Source organism: Lampris incognitus, chromosome 6 (assembly GCF_029633865.1).
Source record: "Lampris incognitus isolate fLamInc1 chromosome 6, fLamInc1.hap2, whole genome shotgun sequence".
Lineage (NCBI taxonomy): Eukaryota > Metazoa > Chordata > Actinopteri > Lampriformes > Lampridae > Lampris > Lampris incognitus.
Window position 1 is genome coordinate 40706012 of NC_079216.1, and position 20399 is coordinate 40726410.

The 20399-nt window shown below is 43.5% G+C and overlaps 1 protein-coding gene across 1 annotated transcript in view; it reads right to left on the reverse strand.

Annotated features, from left to right (window-relative positions):
• cdh13 (cadherin 13, H-cadherin (heart)) overlaps positions 1-20399 on the reverse strand; it is a 678090-nt gene that overhangs the window by 605481 nt on the left and 52210 nt on the right. The window contains 1 exon segment of the mRNA XM_056282406.1: positions 4391-4602. Within this exon segment, the coding sequence (XP_056138381.1) occupies positions 4391-4602 (212 nt within the window).

The window sequence follows — 20399 nt, forward strand, 5'->3', positions numbered from 1 at the left end:
GTCTTAATGTTCCTCACATGCGAGAATGACTGCTCACATGCATATGTAGAGCCAAACATGGTCAATACTCACACGCTGCATTGTGTGGTGTGTCACAGGAAGCTCGTTCCAAGTTTTAAGAATCAGCTGGTCTTCAGGTTGAAGATTTTTTCATTTCTGTCCACTTGTGTCCCCTCGCCAGCTCTGCTCGCAGTCGCGCAAGACTTTCCAACCCTCCATTAAGTGACTTGAATTTACTCATCCACATGTCTGATGCCTTCAGGTCAGCAACTTCCAGCTCAACGTCTCCGATAGAGACCCCGGGGATGCATGTCAGGTCGATTTTGTCCACTGCACACTCATGTGGATGAGTGATGAACTTGAAAAGACCAGTGCGCGCACGAAATTCTCCAAAACGTGCTTTGAATGACTGCAGGAGATTGGACGTAAAGCCAGCTAGCTGCTGGAGATCCAGATGTTGAGTGGAGTCACTTGCTAAGCATGCATCTCTAAATTGTTGCAGTCTTTCAAAGTGCAGAAGACGACCTGTTTCAATGTCCCTGAGAAAGACTTCCAGCTTGCTTTCAAATGCAAACACTGCTTGTTGAAGGGATGAGATTGTATTTCCAATACCTTGCATTTTCACTTGAGCTGGTTCAGATGGCCAGTTATGTCCACGAGATAGTGAAACTGCAGGAGCCAGTCAGTGTTGTCTAGCTCAGGATGCTTGACGCCTTTCATTTCAAGAAAAGTCCGGATTTCACTCAGGCAAGCTGCAAAACGGCTGAGCACCTTCCCCCTTGACAACCAACGCACGTTGCTGTGTAAAAGCAGACCGGGATAATGATTCCCAACTTCTTCTAACAGAGCTTTAAACTGGCGATCATTTAAAGCTCGGGCAACAATAAAGTTGACCACTCGAATGACCAGCGACATCACCTCACCAAGCTCCTGGCCACACGTCTGAGCGCAAAGCGCCTCCTGGTGCAGGATGCAATGAAAACTTAGGATGGCTCTCTTTTCATGTTCACGGAGAAGCGCTACAAATCCTTTGTTCTTCCCCAACATACAGGGTGCACCGTCAGTACAGACAGAAATAAGTTTATCCATCGGTAGTTTTTTTTTCTTTAGCAAACTCCATGAAAGACGTGAATAAATCCTCTCCTCTTGTTGTCCCTTTCATTGGCAAAACAGCCAAGCTTTCCTCACGCAGTGTGTCACCTGCAGCATACCTGGCAATTATACTGCACTGAGATAGATGGCTAACGTCTGTTGACTCATCTAACGCGAGAGAAAAGTATGTCCCGGCGTTTATGTCCTTAATTTGTGTTTCCTCGACTTGATTTGCCATCATGATGCTACGATCGTGCACAGTTCTTGCTGACAGGGGCATGTCTTTTATTCGTTTGATTATCTTGTCTTTATTTGGGAAGTCATCAAACAGTTCATTGGCCACATCAAGCATGAGTGTTTTGGCATACTCGCCATCTGTGAATGACTTTCCATTCCTTACTATTGCCAAAGCACCCGCAAAGCTAGCGGAATTCCCGTCACCTTGCTTGGTCCACACACGTAGTTGCTGCTGACTCGTTTGCACTCTCCGCTGTAGCTCCTCGCATGCCCTTTTCCTGCTGTCCCCCGCTGGATATTTCCATGCAAATGAAGCATGGTGCGTATCGAAGTGCCGCTTTATATTTGACCGTTTCATCGATGCAATTTTATCATTGCATATTAGACATACCGCAGATCCTGCTCTCTCCACAAATGCAAATTCCTCTGTCCACTCAGCCTGGAATGCACGGTAATCATCATCTTTTTTTCTTTTCGCCATCTTTTCCGTTACAAGGGTTGAAGCACATAAACTAGTTGGCTATCTGATAAAATTGATTTCTTCACCTTTACAATGACCCGGACATGCTCGCGAGCCATTGGTTCCCGACCCGACCCACGGGTAACCCGTGACCCGTGAAATTTATCTTCAAAACTAATTTCTGTTTACTTTAAAATGACACAGTATTATTAAGAAATATCACAAGTATTTTAAAATCAGTTCCAAACTGATTTAAAAAAAAAAATTTTTCAACTCAAAATTGTCTGGGAGCCATATGCCGTCACCGGAAGAGCCATATATGGCTCGCGAGCCATAGGTTCCCGACCGCTGGTCTAAGGACAGGATGTTGTGTTGCTGTTAAGCATACTGAGGCAAATTTGTGATATTGGGCTATACAAATAAAATTGATTTGATATATAATCCAGTGATTCAAGTAAATTCAGTACAAGCCTGTTTCATGCCATAAGCAATCATCGGCTCTCAAAATTTGACAGCTGATGATAGTTTTATGGTTCTCTACCGGAAAATCGTGGATTGCTCCCTCCGGGTTAGGGATGAGTTGTTGCCCCAAGTGAAGGAGTTCAAGTATCTCGGGGTCTTGTTCACGAGTGAGGGTAGGATGGAGTAAGAGATTGACAGGCGGATTGGTGCAGCATCAGCAGTAATGCGGCCGTTGTACCAGACCATTGCGGTGAAGAGGGGGCTGAGCTGGGAGGCAAAGCTCTCAATTTACCAGTCAATCTTCGTTCCAACCCTCACCTATGGTCATGAGCTTTGGGTAGCGACCAATAGGGTGAGATCGCGGATACAAGTGGCTGAAATGAGTTTCCTCCGTAGGGTGTCTGGGCTCAGCCTTAGAGATAGGGTGAGGAGCTCGGACATCGGGAGGGAGCTTGGAGTAGAGCCGCTGCTCCTTCATATCAAAAGGAGCCAGTTGAGGTGGTTCGGGCATCTGATTAGGATGCCTCCTGGGCGCCTTCCTTTGGAGGTTTTCTGGGCACAGCCAACTGAGAGGAGATCCCGGGATAGACCCAGAACTCACTGGAGGAACTACATGTCCAATCTGGTCTGGGAACGTGTTGGCATCCCCCAGGAGGAGCTGGAGGGTGTTGCTGGGGAGAGGGATGTCTGGAGTGCCCTACTTAGCTTGCTGCCACTGCGACCCTACCCCGGAGAAGTGGCTGAAGATGAATGAATGAATGAACGAATATTTTTTTCTGTGTCTACAGATAGTGCTCAATTCATTTCTATTGTTCATTCATTTCTATTGTATTGTATTGTGTTAATTTCTACTGTAATTGGCCACCAGCTCTAGACACAGAAACAACTTTGTAATTACAAGTAAAACAATGTCTTTTTTATCCCACTCCCTTCCATTAGATGATACACATGTAACATTTATTAGTCATATTTTTATATTTTAACTGTCTGCCCTTCCAACTGCGCCCCAACACCACTCCACTATATGATATACACAAATTACCCCAATTGACGTTATCTTGTTATATTTTAAATGCATGCTATGTCAACAGTGCCCTGGCCTTTTAAATCCTTGGTTTTTCAAAACAAGCCCTAAACCCTACCCGTTGATTGTAATGTTTTCTATCCCACCATTGGTTGTTTGTATATTGTTCAAACAGATGGTTGTTAGTCAAGTGAGTGTGTACCTGAGTTGTGACTGTTTTTTCAAGTATTTTAGAAAGAAATGGTCAATTTGAGATTGTTTGAAAATTATTCAAATTGTTGGGGTCTGCACCAGGTTTCTTGAGTATTGTTGGAGTTATTGCAGCTGTTTTGAGAGATGAGGGAACAAGACCAGAGGTAAGGGAGGAATGTATGAAATCAGTTACTAAAGAGGATAGAGAAGGTAGACAGGCTTTTACTAAATGAGTAGGAAGGGGGGTCTAGCGGACAGGTAGATGATATGGATTTGTTAATAAGACCAGATATTTCAGCAACAGTTGGGAGTTTAAAACTAGATAGTGAAGAAGAGAGGGGAACATATAGAAGGGTGAATAAGATGAACTGTATGTGGTATTGTTCGACAAGGTCAATGCTGATGAATATTTTCGATTTTGGCATTAAAAAAGGTCATGAAGGTGTTACATTGAGCAACTGAATACAGGTGAGGTGCAAGAGTGTCTGGTGACTGTAAAATATTGTTTACCATGGAAAACAGGGCTCTAGAGTTCCCTTCATCTGATCTAATTAAATTTGCATTATAAGAGGATTTAGCTGCGGCCAGAGCCTCCTTATAATGAAGTATGTGGTCCTTATACATGTCTTTATGAACAACAAGGCTAGTTTTCATGTAAAGGTGTTCCAGACACGGCCTTTAGCTTTAAGCTGGCATAGTGTGGGTGTAAACCAAGGGGCAGAGTGGGTAAAGGAAACAGACCGGGTTTTTAAAAGAGCAAGATCGTTTAAAAGACTTTTAAGTGTATCATTGTAATGACAGACCAGTTCGTCTGGGGTGGTTAACAATTCCACTAGAAAGAGCAGATAAATCAATAAAAGAAAAAACAAAAACATGTGCATCACCCACACAGAGACATACACATATGGAGTGCTTTGGCTCACCCTGAGTGTTTGAGTGGATCGGACTGTCTGTCCTGTGACATCCACCTGCGCCAGGTCGTCTGCATGTGCACTGAGGCCATGGATGAACAGGATCGGCTTGCTATGTGGGATGTTGCGATTCAGAACGAGGTAGCGATCCCCATTCACATAGAAGCTGGGGTCCGACACCTCAAATGTCACGTCTTTGTTTCCGGCACAGTCATCAAACGCCACTGAAAGATACAGACAAAACAGATAACAGATGTTATGTCCCTCTACAGTGAAATTATTAACGACAAACAAGAGATTTCAAATCAGAGGATGAACTCATACGGGGGAGAGAGAGAGAGAGAGATCAGTCATTAAAAAAAGAAAAAGAGTTTCAACAAGAGAGCTATCCTTATAGTGCTAAGCTATCTGCAAAGTCAAATTATGGGTCTTCCAAGGGATGTACTTCATCAATACACATACTGGGAGGAAGACAACAACAACCAAAAAAAATAAAAATACCATTATTTGTGACTCACCACAAAACTAACTTGACACTACACACTTACCACAGCATTTACATATTCATTAAATGTAAGGCTGTGAAAGCACAGGTACCCATTTCAGAAAGAGAATGAAAGAACTAAATGAACAATAGGTAGAGAAAAGCATCACCTATGAGCTATGTGCAAAGAATGAGCATGGGGGGCACATGCACAGCCTCACACATGTGCATGTGCATGTGTGAGGCTGTCTTAGCTGGCTGGGGGAGATACTGCCAAGGACTCTAACCAAGGTTTATCCCTTCTGATCGTGTTCATCCTCTCTTTATCTCACTCACACACATCCCTCAGAGTTGCAACATGATCCCCCTCTCTGTCTTCCCTCACTATCAGACCCTCGCCCCCCTACTGACTCTCTCTCTCACACACCCACACACACACACACACCTTCAGCTCTTCTTTACCTGACTCTCCTATGATAGTTTCTGCTGAGATAGGTACTGAGAGAAGGGGCAATGAAAAAGTCTGTGTGTGCATATGTCTTAATACATAAGCAGATAAACCCCGCAGGTACAAAGACATTTTAACACTGTGCACATCTCAGCTACTGTGAGGGTAAATTTCACATGGCACAATATCCACTTTGGTGATATGGTGAGTTATACATACAATCGTGTGTGTGTGAGAGAGAGAGAGAGAGAGAGAGAGAGAGAGAGAGAGAGAGAGAGAGAGAGAGAGAGAGAGAGAGAGAGAGAGAGAGAGAGAGAGAGAGAGAGATTTTTTTATTTTTAAAAAGTGACTTTTATTTTAGAAAAATACAATCACATTCAAACCACAAGCCAATAAATAAATTGCGTAGAAAATAAAAGGTAAATCACATCAATTCTCCAGAAAAAACAAGTTGGTCATCTTTTACTGAGCACAACCCTTCCCTGTAAGCCCAGATAGCACTGAATTGCTGGGTATCTTTCATTTCTTTGTAATAATTGAAATCAAGAATCATCCTGGCTTTTACCATTCTAGTAAACAGCAGCTTTACATCAGTGTCTACTGAGTCTTCTATCTTTCTTTTTCTGCTTACATATATGGCCAGTTTCGCTTGTCCCAGGATGAAATTCATCAGTTGACATTTGTCTTTCACAGTACGTTTATACACAAACCCCAGAATGAAAGTGTGCTTGGAGAAAACCTCCCCTACCTTTCTGAATAAACTCTCCAACAACATGAACAGTGGTACCAGGCGCACGCACTCCAGGTAACAGTGGAAAACAGTTTCTTTGTAAGGGCAAAAAATACATTTATCACTCACACCCTGACCAATAACAGAGAGAAAAGCATTAACTGCTACTATCCCATGCACAATCCTCCACTGCAAGTCAGCAACCTTCTTTGTTAATGGTGGTTTATATAAACCCCTCCAAGCAGGTCTGACATCGACTCCCAAGCCCAGATGACTTCGCCAAGGTGTGTCGACTCGGTCGTGTAGTTTACCCTTGTTTAGACATTTAACCATCATTCCATACAGTAATTTGCCTTTTGCTTCTTCTAAATTTAGAAAAGTACTTCTCTTCTCAGTAAAAAAAAAAACCTGAACAGTCATCAAAGCTGGGACGAATACTTAAACAAGGAAAAGGATCATCTACATTAGGCACGATCAAACCATTGCTGTATTCATTTAACAGGACGGATTCATGTCTCGTCAGACAGCGTCTCCAGTGGTCAAGCAGCCTGTTGATGATCCTCACAGAATGCACTCCCAGACCAGCCGCAAGAGCAGCTGCATTGCACAAGTCAGGTCCAGCAGTGTTCACCACCGATTCAAGGGTTAGAAAACCTGCTCTGCAAAACACTTCTGTGACTGCCGATCCTGCCCAGCAGGGTGTGTTCAGACGTCCTCCATGCGCCACAGGCTCCCTCAACAACCAGTACAGGGAGTCGCATTGCTTTGTCCTCTCTTTCACCACCATCTTCCACACTGTGAAGACACCGCGGTAGAAAGGTGGCAGGGTTTGAAACTTCACAGTCTTCAAATCCATGAGGAACAGTGAGTCATGCAGTCCCAAACCACCAAACTTCTGCAACACTATGTGTGCCAGTGGTCTCCACACCAAGTCTTTCGGGCCATAAAGCAGTCTCTGGAGGAATTGAAGGCGGAACGCAGCGCCTCTACTGGCCAAATGTGCACGTCCTTGTCCTTGTCCAGGACAGCCTGGGGAATCCAATGTAATTTATCCCAAAAAAAATCAACTAAAACAGCTTGAATTCTTGCAAGTAAATTTGGAGGGGGGTCAACACAAACTAATCTGTGCCATAATGAGGAGGATACTAGATTGTTGATTACAAGCGTCCTCCCTCTGTAAGACATGCTTGGTAGGAGCCACTTCCACCTTTTAAGCCGGCCTTCTATTTTTTCTAAAATGTTCTCCCAGTTCTTTTCTAACACAGATTCTTCACCCAAATAAACTCCCAAGTACTTTATCCCTCCTTTTTTTCCAAATCAGCCCTCCCGGTAGAACTAAATTGTCAAGTGGCCTTTTCCCAACCATCACGGCTTCACTTTTTTCCCAGTTTACCTTAGCAGATGACAAACTATTGAAAAGACATACAGTCCCCTCCAAGGTATCAATATCACGCTGTTTGTTAATCATTATCATAACGTCATCTGCATATGCTGAGACCTTCACAGCTGTGGTACAACCTGGGAAAAAAACAGCTGAGAGTTTTTCCCTGAGTTTGTGAAGGAAAGGCTCAATAGAAAGGTAGTACAGCATTCCAGAGAGTGCGCATCCTTGACGTACTCCCCTCTGTACAATGAAAGGTGCAGCCAAACCACCATTAATTTTTAGTATACTCATAATGTCACGGTACAGTACCTGGATCTTGGCTATGAAACCTGGGCTGAACCCAAAGGCATTTAGCGTCTGCCACAGGTACTTGTGTTCAACCCGGTCAAAAGCCTTTTCCTGATCTATGGAAATGAGACCAGTATCTACACCCAATGACCCAGAGAGTTCCAAAACGTGCCCAATTAGTGTGATATTGTCACTTATTAACCTGCCGGGCACACAGTAAGTCTGGTCAACATGAATGGCCTTACTCATCACCTCTCTAAGTCTAGAGGCTAAAACTTTAGAGAGGATTTTATAGTCCCCACACAGCAGAGATACAGGTCTCCAGTTCTTCAGGTCTTGTAGATCCCCCTTTTTCGGCAGCAAAGTGATAACTGCCCTTCTACAGCTCAGCGGTAGCTGTCCTCTGCACAAACTGTCCTGAAGCACCTCCAGCAAATCTTTGCCGACCACAGACCAGAAAGACTTATAAAATTCAACAGGTAGGCCATCAATGCCAGGTGCTTTACAATTGCCCAGGCTCATGAGAGCAGTGTACAGTTCATTCAGAGACAGTTCTGCATCTAACACCGCATTGGTATCACCGTCCACCTGAGGAAGCCCAGCATAAAAAGAACTGGCCAACTCTGCATCCTCCACAAATTCACTTTTAAACAGATCATTGTAGAAGGAGGTGGCATATCTGCGGATCTCAGGGGTTCCCGTTATTGTGGTTCCATCGCCAGAGCGTAACGAATGAATGATCTTCCTCTGACCATTCCTTCGCTCCAAACCAAAAAAAAACTGTGATGGGGCATCCATTTGAGACACATTCATGAAACGTGAACGGACCAGAGCTCCCTGTGCTGTAGTGCCCAACAGGTTGGCTAAGGCAGCCTTTTTAGCTTTAAGGGCTTCAATATGCCCTTGATTTCTTGTAGAATCCACTAAACCCTGTAACTGTACTACTTCAATCTCCAGTTCTTTAAGAGATCTGGTAATGTACTTGGTGACATTGCGAGTATACTCCTGACATAATTGTCTTATCTTGCTCTTTCCTACATCCCACCATTGCTGTAATGAAGAAAAAGTGGTCTTGCTTTGTCCATGCAAAGCCCAAAGAAACTCAACAGCCTCTCTGCAAGTTCTATCATGTAGAAGACCAGTATTAAAATGCCAATATGCACTCCGTACTTTAACATTCTGAATGAAAAAAGAGCACTGAACAAGACAATGGTCAGAAAAACCAACAGGAGTTATTTGACTTGATTTAAAGATACCAACTTATGTTTGAAGCAATAAAAACGATCAAGTCTGGCCAGAGATAACAAATTATCCTTGGAGTGACTCCACGTGTACTGCCTGTCACTCTTGTAAAAACCTCTCCAAACATCCTGTAGGCCATGGGTTTCAATCAACCGCTTAAGTTTAGCAGATGAAGCGGGATGAGGCTCTAGATGGTTCCTGTCTAGTTTGGCATTTTCCGTGCAATTGAAATCACCTCCCAGAAACAAAAAGAAATCGGTACAATGGTGAATTACATCACATAAGGTGTTCAGCAGTCTCATTCTCTCAACGCCCGAAACTGGGGCATAAACATTCACAAAAATCAATTTCGCACCCTCATATTGTACTGTGACTTTTAGAATGTGACCACACACTATCTCTTCTACCTCAGAAGAAGAGGGACTGAAACCCTTAGAGAAAAGCACACCAACGCCGCCACTGTTAGTTAATTTGTGGCTTAGGAAGACCTCCCCAGGCCACTCCTTCTTCCAGTCACTTTCATTCACAGCGTCACTGTGAGTTTCTTGAATAAAGACCACATCCAACCCTTTCAATTCTACCAACTTGAAGAGAGAAGCTCTCTTCACATCGCTCCTGGCTCCATTTATGTTTAAAGACCCTATCTTCAAATCAGCCATGAAAGGGAAAGAAGTTGTCTCTGCAACAAGAAAAGCACATACAAACAATATGAGGAGAACAAACTTTGTCTTAACCATCACTGATTAATTGTGCCTTGACTTTTGTCGTGATTTTCTTGAGCCGGTAAACCTCTTGGTCAGTGAAAGCCCCCTCTTCCTTCCTCAGTCGTGCCACAGACCTGACGAAAGATCTCAAATCGGGGAAGAACTGTTCGGTTTTAACCGCCCTTTGCCCTTTAGTGTCAGTTAAAAATTTCCTAATTGTCTCGAGGGGATAAAAAATGGTTTCATCCTCTTGTGATGGTGTCCACTCACTTCCCTCATCCGATGAATCATCCAACACTTTCTTGGCCTTGGCACTACCCTGCTCTTTGTCAGACATTTTCCTTTTACTGCGTTTAGCTGTTAAACCAGTCTCCTCCATAAACATGGTGCCATCTACCAGTTCCTCACTGACCACACTTTCCACACTCTGACCACAGTTCATTTTACCTTTATCACATTTCCTTTCCTCTGCCAGCTTACATTTTTCCGGTTTCTCTCTGGTCTGGGCATTATCGGCATCATTTCGACTCTTAGCTTGGTCCGGTTCCTCACTCTGCTCCCTGTCCTGCGTGTCTGCCTCGGTCTCCTCTACTTTCTCTGCGGACTGCTGTGCACCGGGCGAGTCAGACTCGGCTTCGGGCCGCGGCGCGTCGGGCCGTGGCGCGTCGGGGCGGGTTCGAGCTGGTCTGCTGTCCGGCCTCAGGGCAAGACCGAACCACATGTCCTTCTGCACCGCAACCGAAGCATTTCATTGTCTCAGAGGTGGCAAACACGGTATAACTAAAACCGTCCACTTTGAACGTGAAAGTCAGGTTTAAATCGCCCGTGTTGTCCTTAAGGATCATGAACGCCTGTCTTCTGTGACACACAACGTGTCTTAGTTTTGGCGACTTGGACCCCAGCAGAACCAATTTAATGGGGGACACCAGCTGCCCGAAACGCGACAGCTCCGTGGCCAACACTTCATTCTTAATTAACGGAGGCGCGTTTGAAATAGTGACCTTCTTTGCCAGGTTCACCAGCGGGAGAACAGGGGTGAAAGAGTCGCGAATCACGACGCCATTTTCCACAACTTTTCCAACTTTGGCCACGTCATCTAAGAAAATGACAACAGCTTTGTTCATACGCGAAGCAGACTTCACACTTTCAAACCCGACAACCTCTCCGACAGCATAGCTGGCCTCCTCCATTGAACAGCCGACACTCGGCAATATCTTAACTGCATGACGGCGTGTCAGCTTCTCCAGCTCCGCACTACTACTGACAACGGGCATAGTGCCCGGCTGCCAACCGCACCACCAAACTACACCCAAAAAATTGACCACCTAACAACAAACTAATCACGAAAATAGATACAGAAAAGAAAGAGAAAGCAAGGAAATTTTCACTCACACCGAAGCAAAAAACGCTGTCGCTCCGTTCACTCACTTGCACTTCCACTCGAGAGAGAGAGAGAGAGAGCATGTTAAATAGCAGTTGTTAACAGTGGAAAAAAATAAGTAAAAAACAGCAATTTATCTAGATGAGGACGATGGAATTTTATGTTCCTCAGGGACTGGGTCTCTACTCGGCTGTCAAGACAATGTCCTACATGATTCATCAATTATGGATGAGATCCTCCCGGCTTACCATAAGCCAGATCTCTGTAGCTCATGACCAGCACAGGAAATTCCTTCAATCCAGATCTGTGAGTGTCTCATCTTTATTCTCTGTTCACACTGGGGACTGAGAGGCCATCTCAGTGAGGAAGAAATGAGTTCAGATCTGGGCAGTATAATTACCAAGCTTCTTAATGCAGTTGATCCCGGATCAGTACCCAGACTCCATACTCTGAAGATACTTTCTCAAAAACAGTCCTGGTCTCCAATGCCTAGGCTCCGAGTCTTAATTGCCAAACATGTTCATTACTCACTTAAAGTTTGGAAATCAATATTGCTGCCTCAATGATAAACTATACAGCATGATAAAATCTCGCTCAGTTTACCCAATGATAACCCACTGGAAATAATGTGATAGAGTATATGCATATGCAATAAACATGGAAGTACATGTCATATTCACAATAAGCAATACATATACATTCATTTGCAGTTCAGAAGCCCTGGCGTTGATGCAGCTAAACAAACCTCAAACTGCACCTAAATTCAACATGATTGTGTTTTGAATGTTCCTTATTCTGCTAAATTTACAAGAACTAAAAGCCCTCAAATAGAATTTGATTCAATATTCCGTTGCCCACCAACACGGGGATTGTCCGTTCGAATGCCTGTGTAACCCCCGGCTTGGTCAGGCATTCCTACAGACACAATTGGCCATATCTGCGGGTGGGAAGCCGGATGTGGGTACGTGTCTTGGTCGCTGCACTAGCGCCTCCTCTGGTCGGTCGGGGTGTCTGTTCGGGGGGGGGGGGGACTGGGGGAAATAGCGTGAGCCTCCCACGCGCTACGTCCCCCCGGTGAAACTCCTCACTGTCAGGTGAAAAGAAGCGGCTGGCGACTCCACATGTATCGGAGGAGGCATGTGGTAGTCTGCAGCCCTCCCTGGATAAGCAGAGGGGGTGGAGCAGCGACCGGGACGGCTCAGAAGAGTGGGGTAATTGACCAAGTACAATCGGGGAGAAAAAAAAAAAAGGGGGGGGGGGATCTGATTAAATTGATGTTAATGTCAAGGCAAAGGTCATCTTTCCATTTGTAAACTCTTATTGAGGAAAATCCACACTGAAACTAATATTTGGATCTGATCCAAATTTCTAGACACAGATTGCCATATTATACTTTCAGGACACTAAAACTATTACTACTAATACCAGTACCACTACTACTAGAACTGATTCCACAGATATAGGCATCAATTGTGTATGGCAAGGTATGATAGCTGCCAAACCTTGAAATCAGGTTGTTTTTTTTTTTTAATAAAGTCAAAATAAACTAATTTCACTTGTATTGCCTTAAAATTGATCATTATGTGCTCAACAAATCTTCTCTGGGTAAATAAAGGTACATAGCCTATTAATCTTGCACGTTTGGGGTGTTTGCATGTATATGTTTTTGACCGTGTTACATATTAGTAATTTGTAGTGTGTAATAGGGTATTACGCAGCTAAACCTATCAACATCACCAGGAAGAAAATCAGAGGCTGGCAAGTTTGCATTTGACGAGTATCAGACAACGGATGAAACGAAAACAAATCGCTGTGACATCGCCTGTCTACAGCATCCACTGAGAGATTATTTTGTTTTAATACATGTAAAAAAACCATCTCGGAACAACAACGTTGGGTGACAGATGGACCCAGCCCATGCTTATGGCTGTGGAATCGACACCGGTAAAGGCATTAAATACGGATGATCTGGTGACAGACTTTGCGCAGTTAAGGCCCAGACGCTACCCTCTTATGGACTAAACAAATAGCAGCCTACAGCACTACAAGGTAAGAAGATGGGAATATCGGGGCATCTGGGTGGTGTGGCGGTCTATTCCATTGCCTACCAACATGGGGATCGGTGGTTTGAATCCCCGTGTTACCTCCGGCTTGGTCGGGTGTCCCTACATACACAATCGGCCATGTCTGCGGGTAGGAAGCCGGATGTGGGTATGTGTCCCAGTCACTGCACTAGCGCCTTTTCTGGTCAGTTGGGGTGCCTGTTTGGGGGGGGGGATTGGGGGGAATAGCGTGATCCTCCCATGCGCTACGTCCCCCTGGTGAAAAGAAGTGGCTGGAGACTCCACATGTATCGAAGGAGGCATATGGTAGTCTGGAACCCTCCCCGGATCAGCAGAGGGGGCACAGCAGTGACCGGGATGGCTTGGAAGAGTGGGGAAATTGGCTGGATACAATTGGGGAGAAAAAGAGGGGAAAAAAGAAGATAGGAATATCTTCCTCCTCTAGTCTGCTGACTAACATTTGTGCTGTGCAAAGAGCAAATAATCACCTACAGCAGCAGCCTGGTTCGATTTGAATTGTACTATAGTTAACCACTGTTGGCTTTGTCAAAGCATATTGACATTACATTAGAAGCAAGCAAGTCATCAGATGTGATTTAATATGTTGGATTGTCAAGGGTCCGCGGTGGTGTAACGGTCGGTCTAAGGATCGGCTTTGTGTCGATGCAGTTGCCCACTGGGGACCGGGGTTCGCACCCCGGTCTCGTCAGATCCGATTATGGCCGGACTCGATGAAGCAGCAATAATTGGCAACGCTGTCTTAGGGAGGGGGGATGGAGTCGGCTTGTGTTCGTCACATGAATGCATCTGTGTGTGTGTCGGAAAAAGCACTGGTTCGGCCTGGAGTCACCTTGTTACGAAAGCGGGGAGGCGTCTCCTTCGAGACTGCCGGCCGGAGAGATGCAGTTGGCGGACGCATGCAGTACGAGGGTGGGTGTTTGAACTAAAATAGGGATCCATTGGCCACTTAATTGGGAGAAAAAGGGAAAATCAGAAATATATATATATATATATATATATATATATATATATATATATATATATATATATATATATATATATATATATATATATATATTGGATTGTCTGTGGCTTAGCACTGACAGCCTGTTTCTTTGTGTGCTGTTGGACCTATGAACTGTGTGACCTTGGGTAATGGTGAGACCTATTTGAGAGGCAACTTGGACTTTACGTAGCACTTACTGAAACTGAAAGTTTTGTACTGTATGGTCTTTGTGTGCATGTATTATTGCAATCTACTTGTGCACAATATGCACTCGTTTAGGCCTGAGATGAAAATAGACCTCTGATAGGTCCATAATAATGTGCCTGTCATATTCATGTTTACTTTGAGTGACAGTGAATGAACTGGTTCGTTCCTCCATGCTTTTTGATAGTATGTTATGGAAGCACTTAGCCGAACTACTTCAGATAAGGGCCCAACAGCCTGTACAAATCATGTCCGTGATTGTAGGTGGTTTTTCGGCAACAAATTAATCGTGTCACCAAAGCTTGCAGGATTCTCAAAGACCCTAGCCACCCCAACTATGGACAGTTCCAGCCGCTACCATCAGGTAAGCGGTACTGCAGCCTCAAAGCCCGGACCTGTAGGCTCCGAAACTGCTTTTTCCACCAAGCAACCAGGCTTTTGAACAAAGAACATTAAAGACACTAATCTTGGTGCCGGACTGACTGGTACTGACCTATGATGGTCTTCGGCGGATCATCAGTTTACACACACACACACACACACACACACACACACACACACACACACACAAGTAGTTTGGCATACACAAACACAAACACACACATATGCAAACAACTACACACACATATGCACATTTATTAAGGCAGAACCTACATACACACACACAGCACTTTATATCACACACTATTTATTGTTATTACTGCTTTTTTTGTTCTGTTTGTTGTTATTTTATTACTATTGTTGCTGCAGTGTTGAGGAGTTGAAACTCGAGAATTTTACTCTCTTTATAATGAGACGTAACAAATAAAGAAAATCTTGAATCTTGAGTCTTGAATGTAACTGAAGACTGAATTGAGCCTGTGTGCTCGGTCCTCAGTACTTTGAAACTATTATAAATTCACCTATTTTGTGCCAAATCTGCCCTTTGTGTTGCAGGGTTTTTTTTAACACCCTTTGGTTACCTCCTAGATATTAGCATGTATTCAATGCATTTCTCTATTTTCTGTGACGTTTGAACAAAGGGTTAGACCTCTGCTCTCTGTCCGTGGTGCTGAAATATGAGCCAAAGTCCAAGTCACGCATTACATGCAAACATTAGGCATTGTGAATGTGAGAGAGGGCTACATGTCTGTTAAAACAGTTTTCAGTAGCACAGTGGGTCATTGATGTCATGTCACATTGCCATACCTTGGCTTTTGCTGAGACAACGCCCCCGCCCATAGGCAAATTCCTGTGGTGTTGTCACAGAAGCAGCATGTAGATACTAAGCACTGACAAGTAGAAGGTACTTAAGGTGACATTACAACTAAATGGCTGTATCTAGTGTCAATAAATAATGACAAAATACTTTAAAAGTAAAGAAAAAGGGGGATAATGAAATACCACGTATTTGCAGGTTAAAGACAGACCAGAATGAATTGCAGATTGTTCCAAATATGAAAAGTAATTAGAAATGAGATATGTGAATATGCTAGCAGTTACTCACATGCACAAGAGCGTGACTATAGATGCAAAAATGTAAACAGATATGCATAAATATTACATGCAAATTATTCAGCGTATTACCAGATATGAAAAGGCGTACTTATCCCATGTACAATTGTTAAAAAAATGTTAATGAAACATCCTCCCAGGAGGAATACGATGGCACATGATAAAATATTGTTTGTTTGTACCCATGAGAAAATTGAAAATGAATTTATGTTTCACATCTTGGCCACTCATATAGCATATGATAAGATCTAGGTGTGCTTACACAACTGCACTCGACATGATACACATTCTTGGCCATAAAATGATTATTATTTCATATCTGCTAGTTGCTGACTCTCTTTGGAATCACTTTGGATAAAGTGTCTGGTAAATGAGTAAATGCAAATGATGTATTTATATATTCAACTGAATGAGACAAGTATTCTATATGCTACCCAATATAAAATAATGCACATAGGAATATACAGATATCATGTGCATAGGCGTTGGCGTAATATACCATTGAATTTAGGGTAATTAAAACATGGGGGCTTAGGTAATGAACAGTCCAGAGTAGGTTCTGTACTAGTCTTGATGACTGAGGCAGGGGCCACTGTGGGTGTGGGCTGGGCAGGTACGGGGCTGTCGACATAATTATTAATTACTACAAAGGCAGTTATACACATACAGGCTACTTTCCATTTATGTTACTGCAAAGGCCATAAATCACTGGTTCCTTTTACATATTGTCAAATCCTCAAGTTATTAATATGTCTGCCATATTTGGTGACAAATCCCAGTTTGGACAGGATTATTATGTGTAACAGTCTGACTGAATGTGGTTTGCCATTCAATGTGGAAAATAATTCCTAGCTCATTCGAGAGATGTAGCGCTTACTAGAAAGCATCATAACCCTCGACGGATTAACAGCCTTAATGAGTCATGGTCATGCTGAACACATATTACCTAACAGTAGGGGTAAGCCCTTGTTGCTTTTTCACTACAATGGCCATCCGCTGCTGTAATTAGCTCAGTCATATAGTTGAGAATGCTGTGACTGCCCGTGTATCTAATTATAGCAAGAAAGAAGCTAAGTGACTCGGATTTAAAACAAGACCACGAGATCCGTGCTTGCTGTAAAGCCACCACTGCTGTGTATCTTGAGAACACCTCCAATCTCTCAATCTTCCATCCCATCACCTCGGCGCATATGGAAAATAGAAAGGCCTGCAAAATCAATATGACATGAAGCCAATATAGCCAATATATGGCTGCCCAATTTCCCCTCGGGAATGAATAAAGTATTCTAATTCTGATTCTTCTATTTCTCTGGTCAAAAAAAAAAAAAAACTACCCCCCACCTGGATAAACTCCAGTGCTAGCTGTGAGGAGAAGGGTAAACAGTTAGAAGAAATGGAGAGGAATGAAGAACACAATAAACGAGATTAAAAAAAGAGAATAAAAGCAAACTGGAAAGAGAGGAAGGGAAAGGAAAGGAAAGGAAAGACAAAGCTACAGTTGTAGTAAGGGAAGTACAGAAAGTCAGAAACCAATTCTCCAGGGAAACAAGGCTCCATCTAAACACTTGACTCGGCCTTTTAAACCAAAAAGCATGAAAGATGAATTCATTTCCACTCCCATTACAAGACTCAGATTTATTTCAATAACATGGGCCTGCTCTTTGTAGCCTGCAAATTGCGACGCCAACCAGTGTCAGTGGCATTTCAAAGGCAGCTGGGGAGTTTTTAGCGGTATTCTAATGTTGTCAGGTTTTGGGGGGATTTCAGAAGAAAGCATGGCGAGCTGGCAAGCTTTGAAGTCAGGCGATGATGACAGAACGTAACCCGCTCCCCTCTCAGCCGCCACCGCCGTGCACTAACATCCTTTCTTTAGATTGCTGGTTCAGGGTATAAATAGCTGTGCACAACATGGATTAGGGTTGCAAAAATCCCTCACTGATGATTTGAGAAGGGCGGAAGGGGATTTCTTCCTCTTCATCCTCAAGTCTGACATTCCGCTTCCTTTCAGGCACAAGACTCCCGTGGAGATAGTGAATAGAGCATGTTCTGGGAACTTGGCTATTAAGGGACAGGGTTACTTCAGGCATTGACTGGCTATTCTGTCAGCTTTCATGGCGCCGAAAATATAATTTAAAAGTTCCCTTTGAAGTGAGTGGAAAATAGAGTGACACCATATATTTTGGGGGATCGTGTGGGTCGAAATTAAACTCTGAAAATAGCCCTGTCTAAGATGCTAACAGATTCAATAAAATTGAAAACACTACTCAACTGATACAGATGCGCACAGCGTACTGATGTCTCATTGTCATTAAACGTTTAAAAAAAGACTCATTGGAGCTGTAAAAAAAAAAAACTCCTTGGAGCTCACTTTTTATCTTCAAGGAAACTAAATCAGCATACAGCACTTAAGCATTATGCCAATCAACTTCCAAAGGAAATTGTGTGAGAAGAAACTCCAGCTTCTTTCTTTTTTACATGGTGATGTGGGCGGCACGGTAGCGCAGTGGTTGGCGCGGTTGCCTTGTGGGGGATGGGGTCCTGGGTTCGAGCACCAGCGTTGTCCAACCTTGGGGGTCGTTCCAAGTCGTCCTCTGGGTGGCGTTTGCGTGTTCTCCCTGTGTCTGTGTGGGTTTCCTCCGGGTGTTCTGGTTTCCTCCCACAGTCCAAAGACATGCAGGTCAGGTGAATCAGCTATATTAAATCGTCCCTTGGTGTGAATGGCTCTGTGATGGACTGGCGGCCTGTCCAAGGTGTCTCCCCACCTGCTGCCCAATGACTGCTGGGATAGGCTCCAGCATCGCACGACCCTGATTGGGATAAACGGCTTGGATAATGAATGGATGGATGGATGGAAGAAGCTCCAGCAATACTGTCAGAACAATGAAAATGAAAATATCTCCAAGTAAAACCGCATGGCCAAGGATGAGGAACCTTTTCCACATATTGCTAATGAAGTGTCACATCCTTAAATCTTGCATAATATCCATGCATTTTCATGCTGGCACCCTTCACATGCAACAGAAACAGAATTTGTGTGGGACTATTTCTCTGTCAGACACAAGTTTTCCAGCGCTGTGTTTTTGAAGACAATTTTCTACCTTTTAACCAAATGTCAAGTCTCCATGATGGGAAAGATGGGAATCAGAAGACTAATCTAAAAGGTGACACTGCAGGTGCGTTTCAGCTGATAGCTGCCGTATCTAACCAGAGTGTGCTCTGCCTCCAAAGAAGGCTCAGCAAGAACATGTTTCTCAAATAGGCACCTGGCATTAGTGAGAAAACTGCTTTTGAAAATGTATTTTACCTGCTAAATTCCATTTATCCCCCGAGTTTCCCATTACGGAATATAGTATAGAAGCCATTACTGATACTGAGAGGGAACACGGCTCCGTTTGTTTCTTTTCATCTGAGATGTTATCAGTCCGATGGATTTTGCCAAGCTGGATGACTCCTGCTGTTTAGATGACAGGATCTGAGGTTTTGAAAATTATTTAAATACCTGCTATTTCCACCCCCTTTCCATCCCATCAACCCTCTCTCACTCTCTCTCTCTCTCTCGCTCGCTCGCACGTATATGCACACACACATTGTGAAATTATAATTTTAGACTTGCCATGGCTATTTAACTATTAGGCAACAAAAGCATGTGAGACAGAAACTGGCTGATACAGTTTTTTCTTATAGAAGTCACAGCATACATGTGCCTTCTGTCAGACAGACATGTATGCATATTTATTTGTATCTACATGTGTTTCAGGGATTTTCTTCATGCTCTAAACCATTGCATTATCCACTGGAGACCAAACACAATCCAAAAGTCAGGCTAAGTTTCTATTCTTGGGCAGCATCCCAGAGTTCAGTGATGGACCGTTGAAGGTCAGCCAAGTATACCCACTACTTTATTAAATGTCTCCATCCTCTCAACATACATCACACACCTCAACTAACTCTAATGCTCTCCTCCTCTTCGCTTCCATCATGATGTACAGTATATAGCTGCACCTTCAGTGACATACCAATTATAGTTGTGTGCATTGGATTTTTTATCATGTATGTTATGCACACACGCACACACACACACACACACACACACACACACACACACACACACACACACAAAATTGCATTAGAATTCACTTTCACAGATAACTTACAATTACTTACACTTCCTCAAAAAGATATCACTGTGACCACTTCACACCAGCAAAACCCTTCGTAAGAATATTCACTGAGAGCATAATAGTCATTGGATTTATTGCCTGGTACATTTCGATCACACTCGTCAACAAGAACAAAAAAAAAGAAAAAAGCAGAACATTGCACATCGTCAAAACATCGACCAATATCTTTGGAATACAATGAAATGGCCAGACCTTCATACCCCCTTCTAAGAAAAGGTTACTTCCAAAAAAGTAACCTTATCATCAGTGACATCTCTCTGCCCCTGCCGCCATCACGATTATGTGCCCCCTGTTCTGGCTGAGAGGGAGCTTCAGACCATACACCTACAGGACTATCAGAACATCTGTTCCGTTCAGTTTCCATCAGTTCACAAAACTGAGGACATTACCTTATGCAGTCCATTCACCTCTG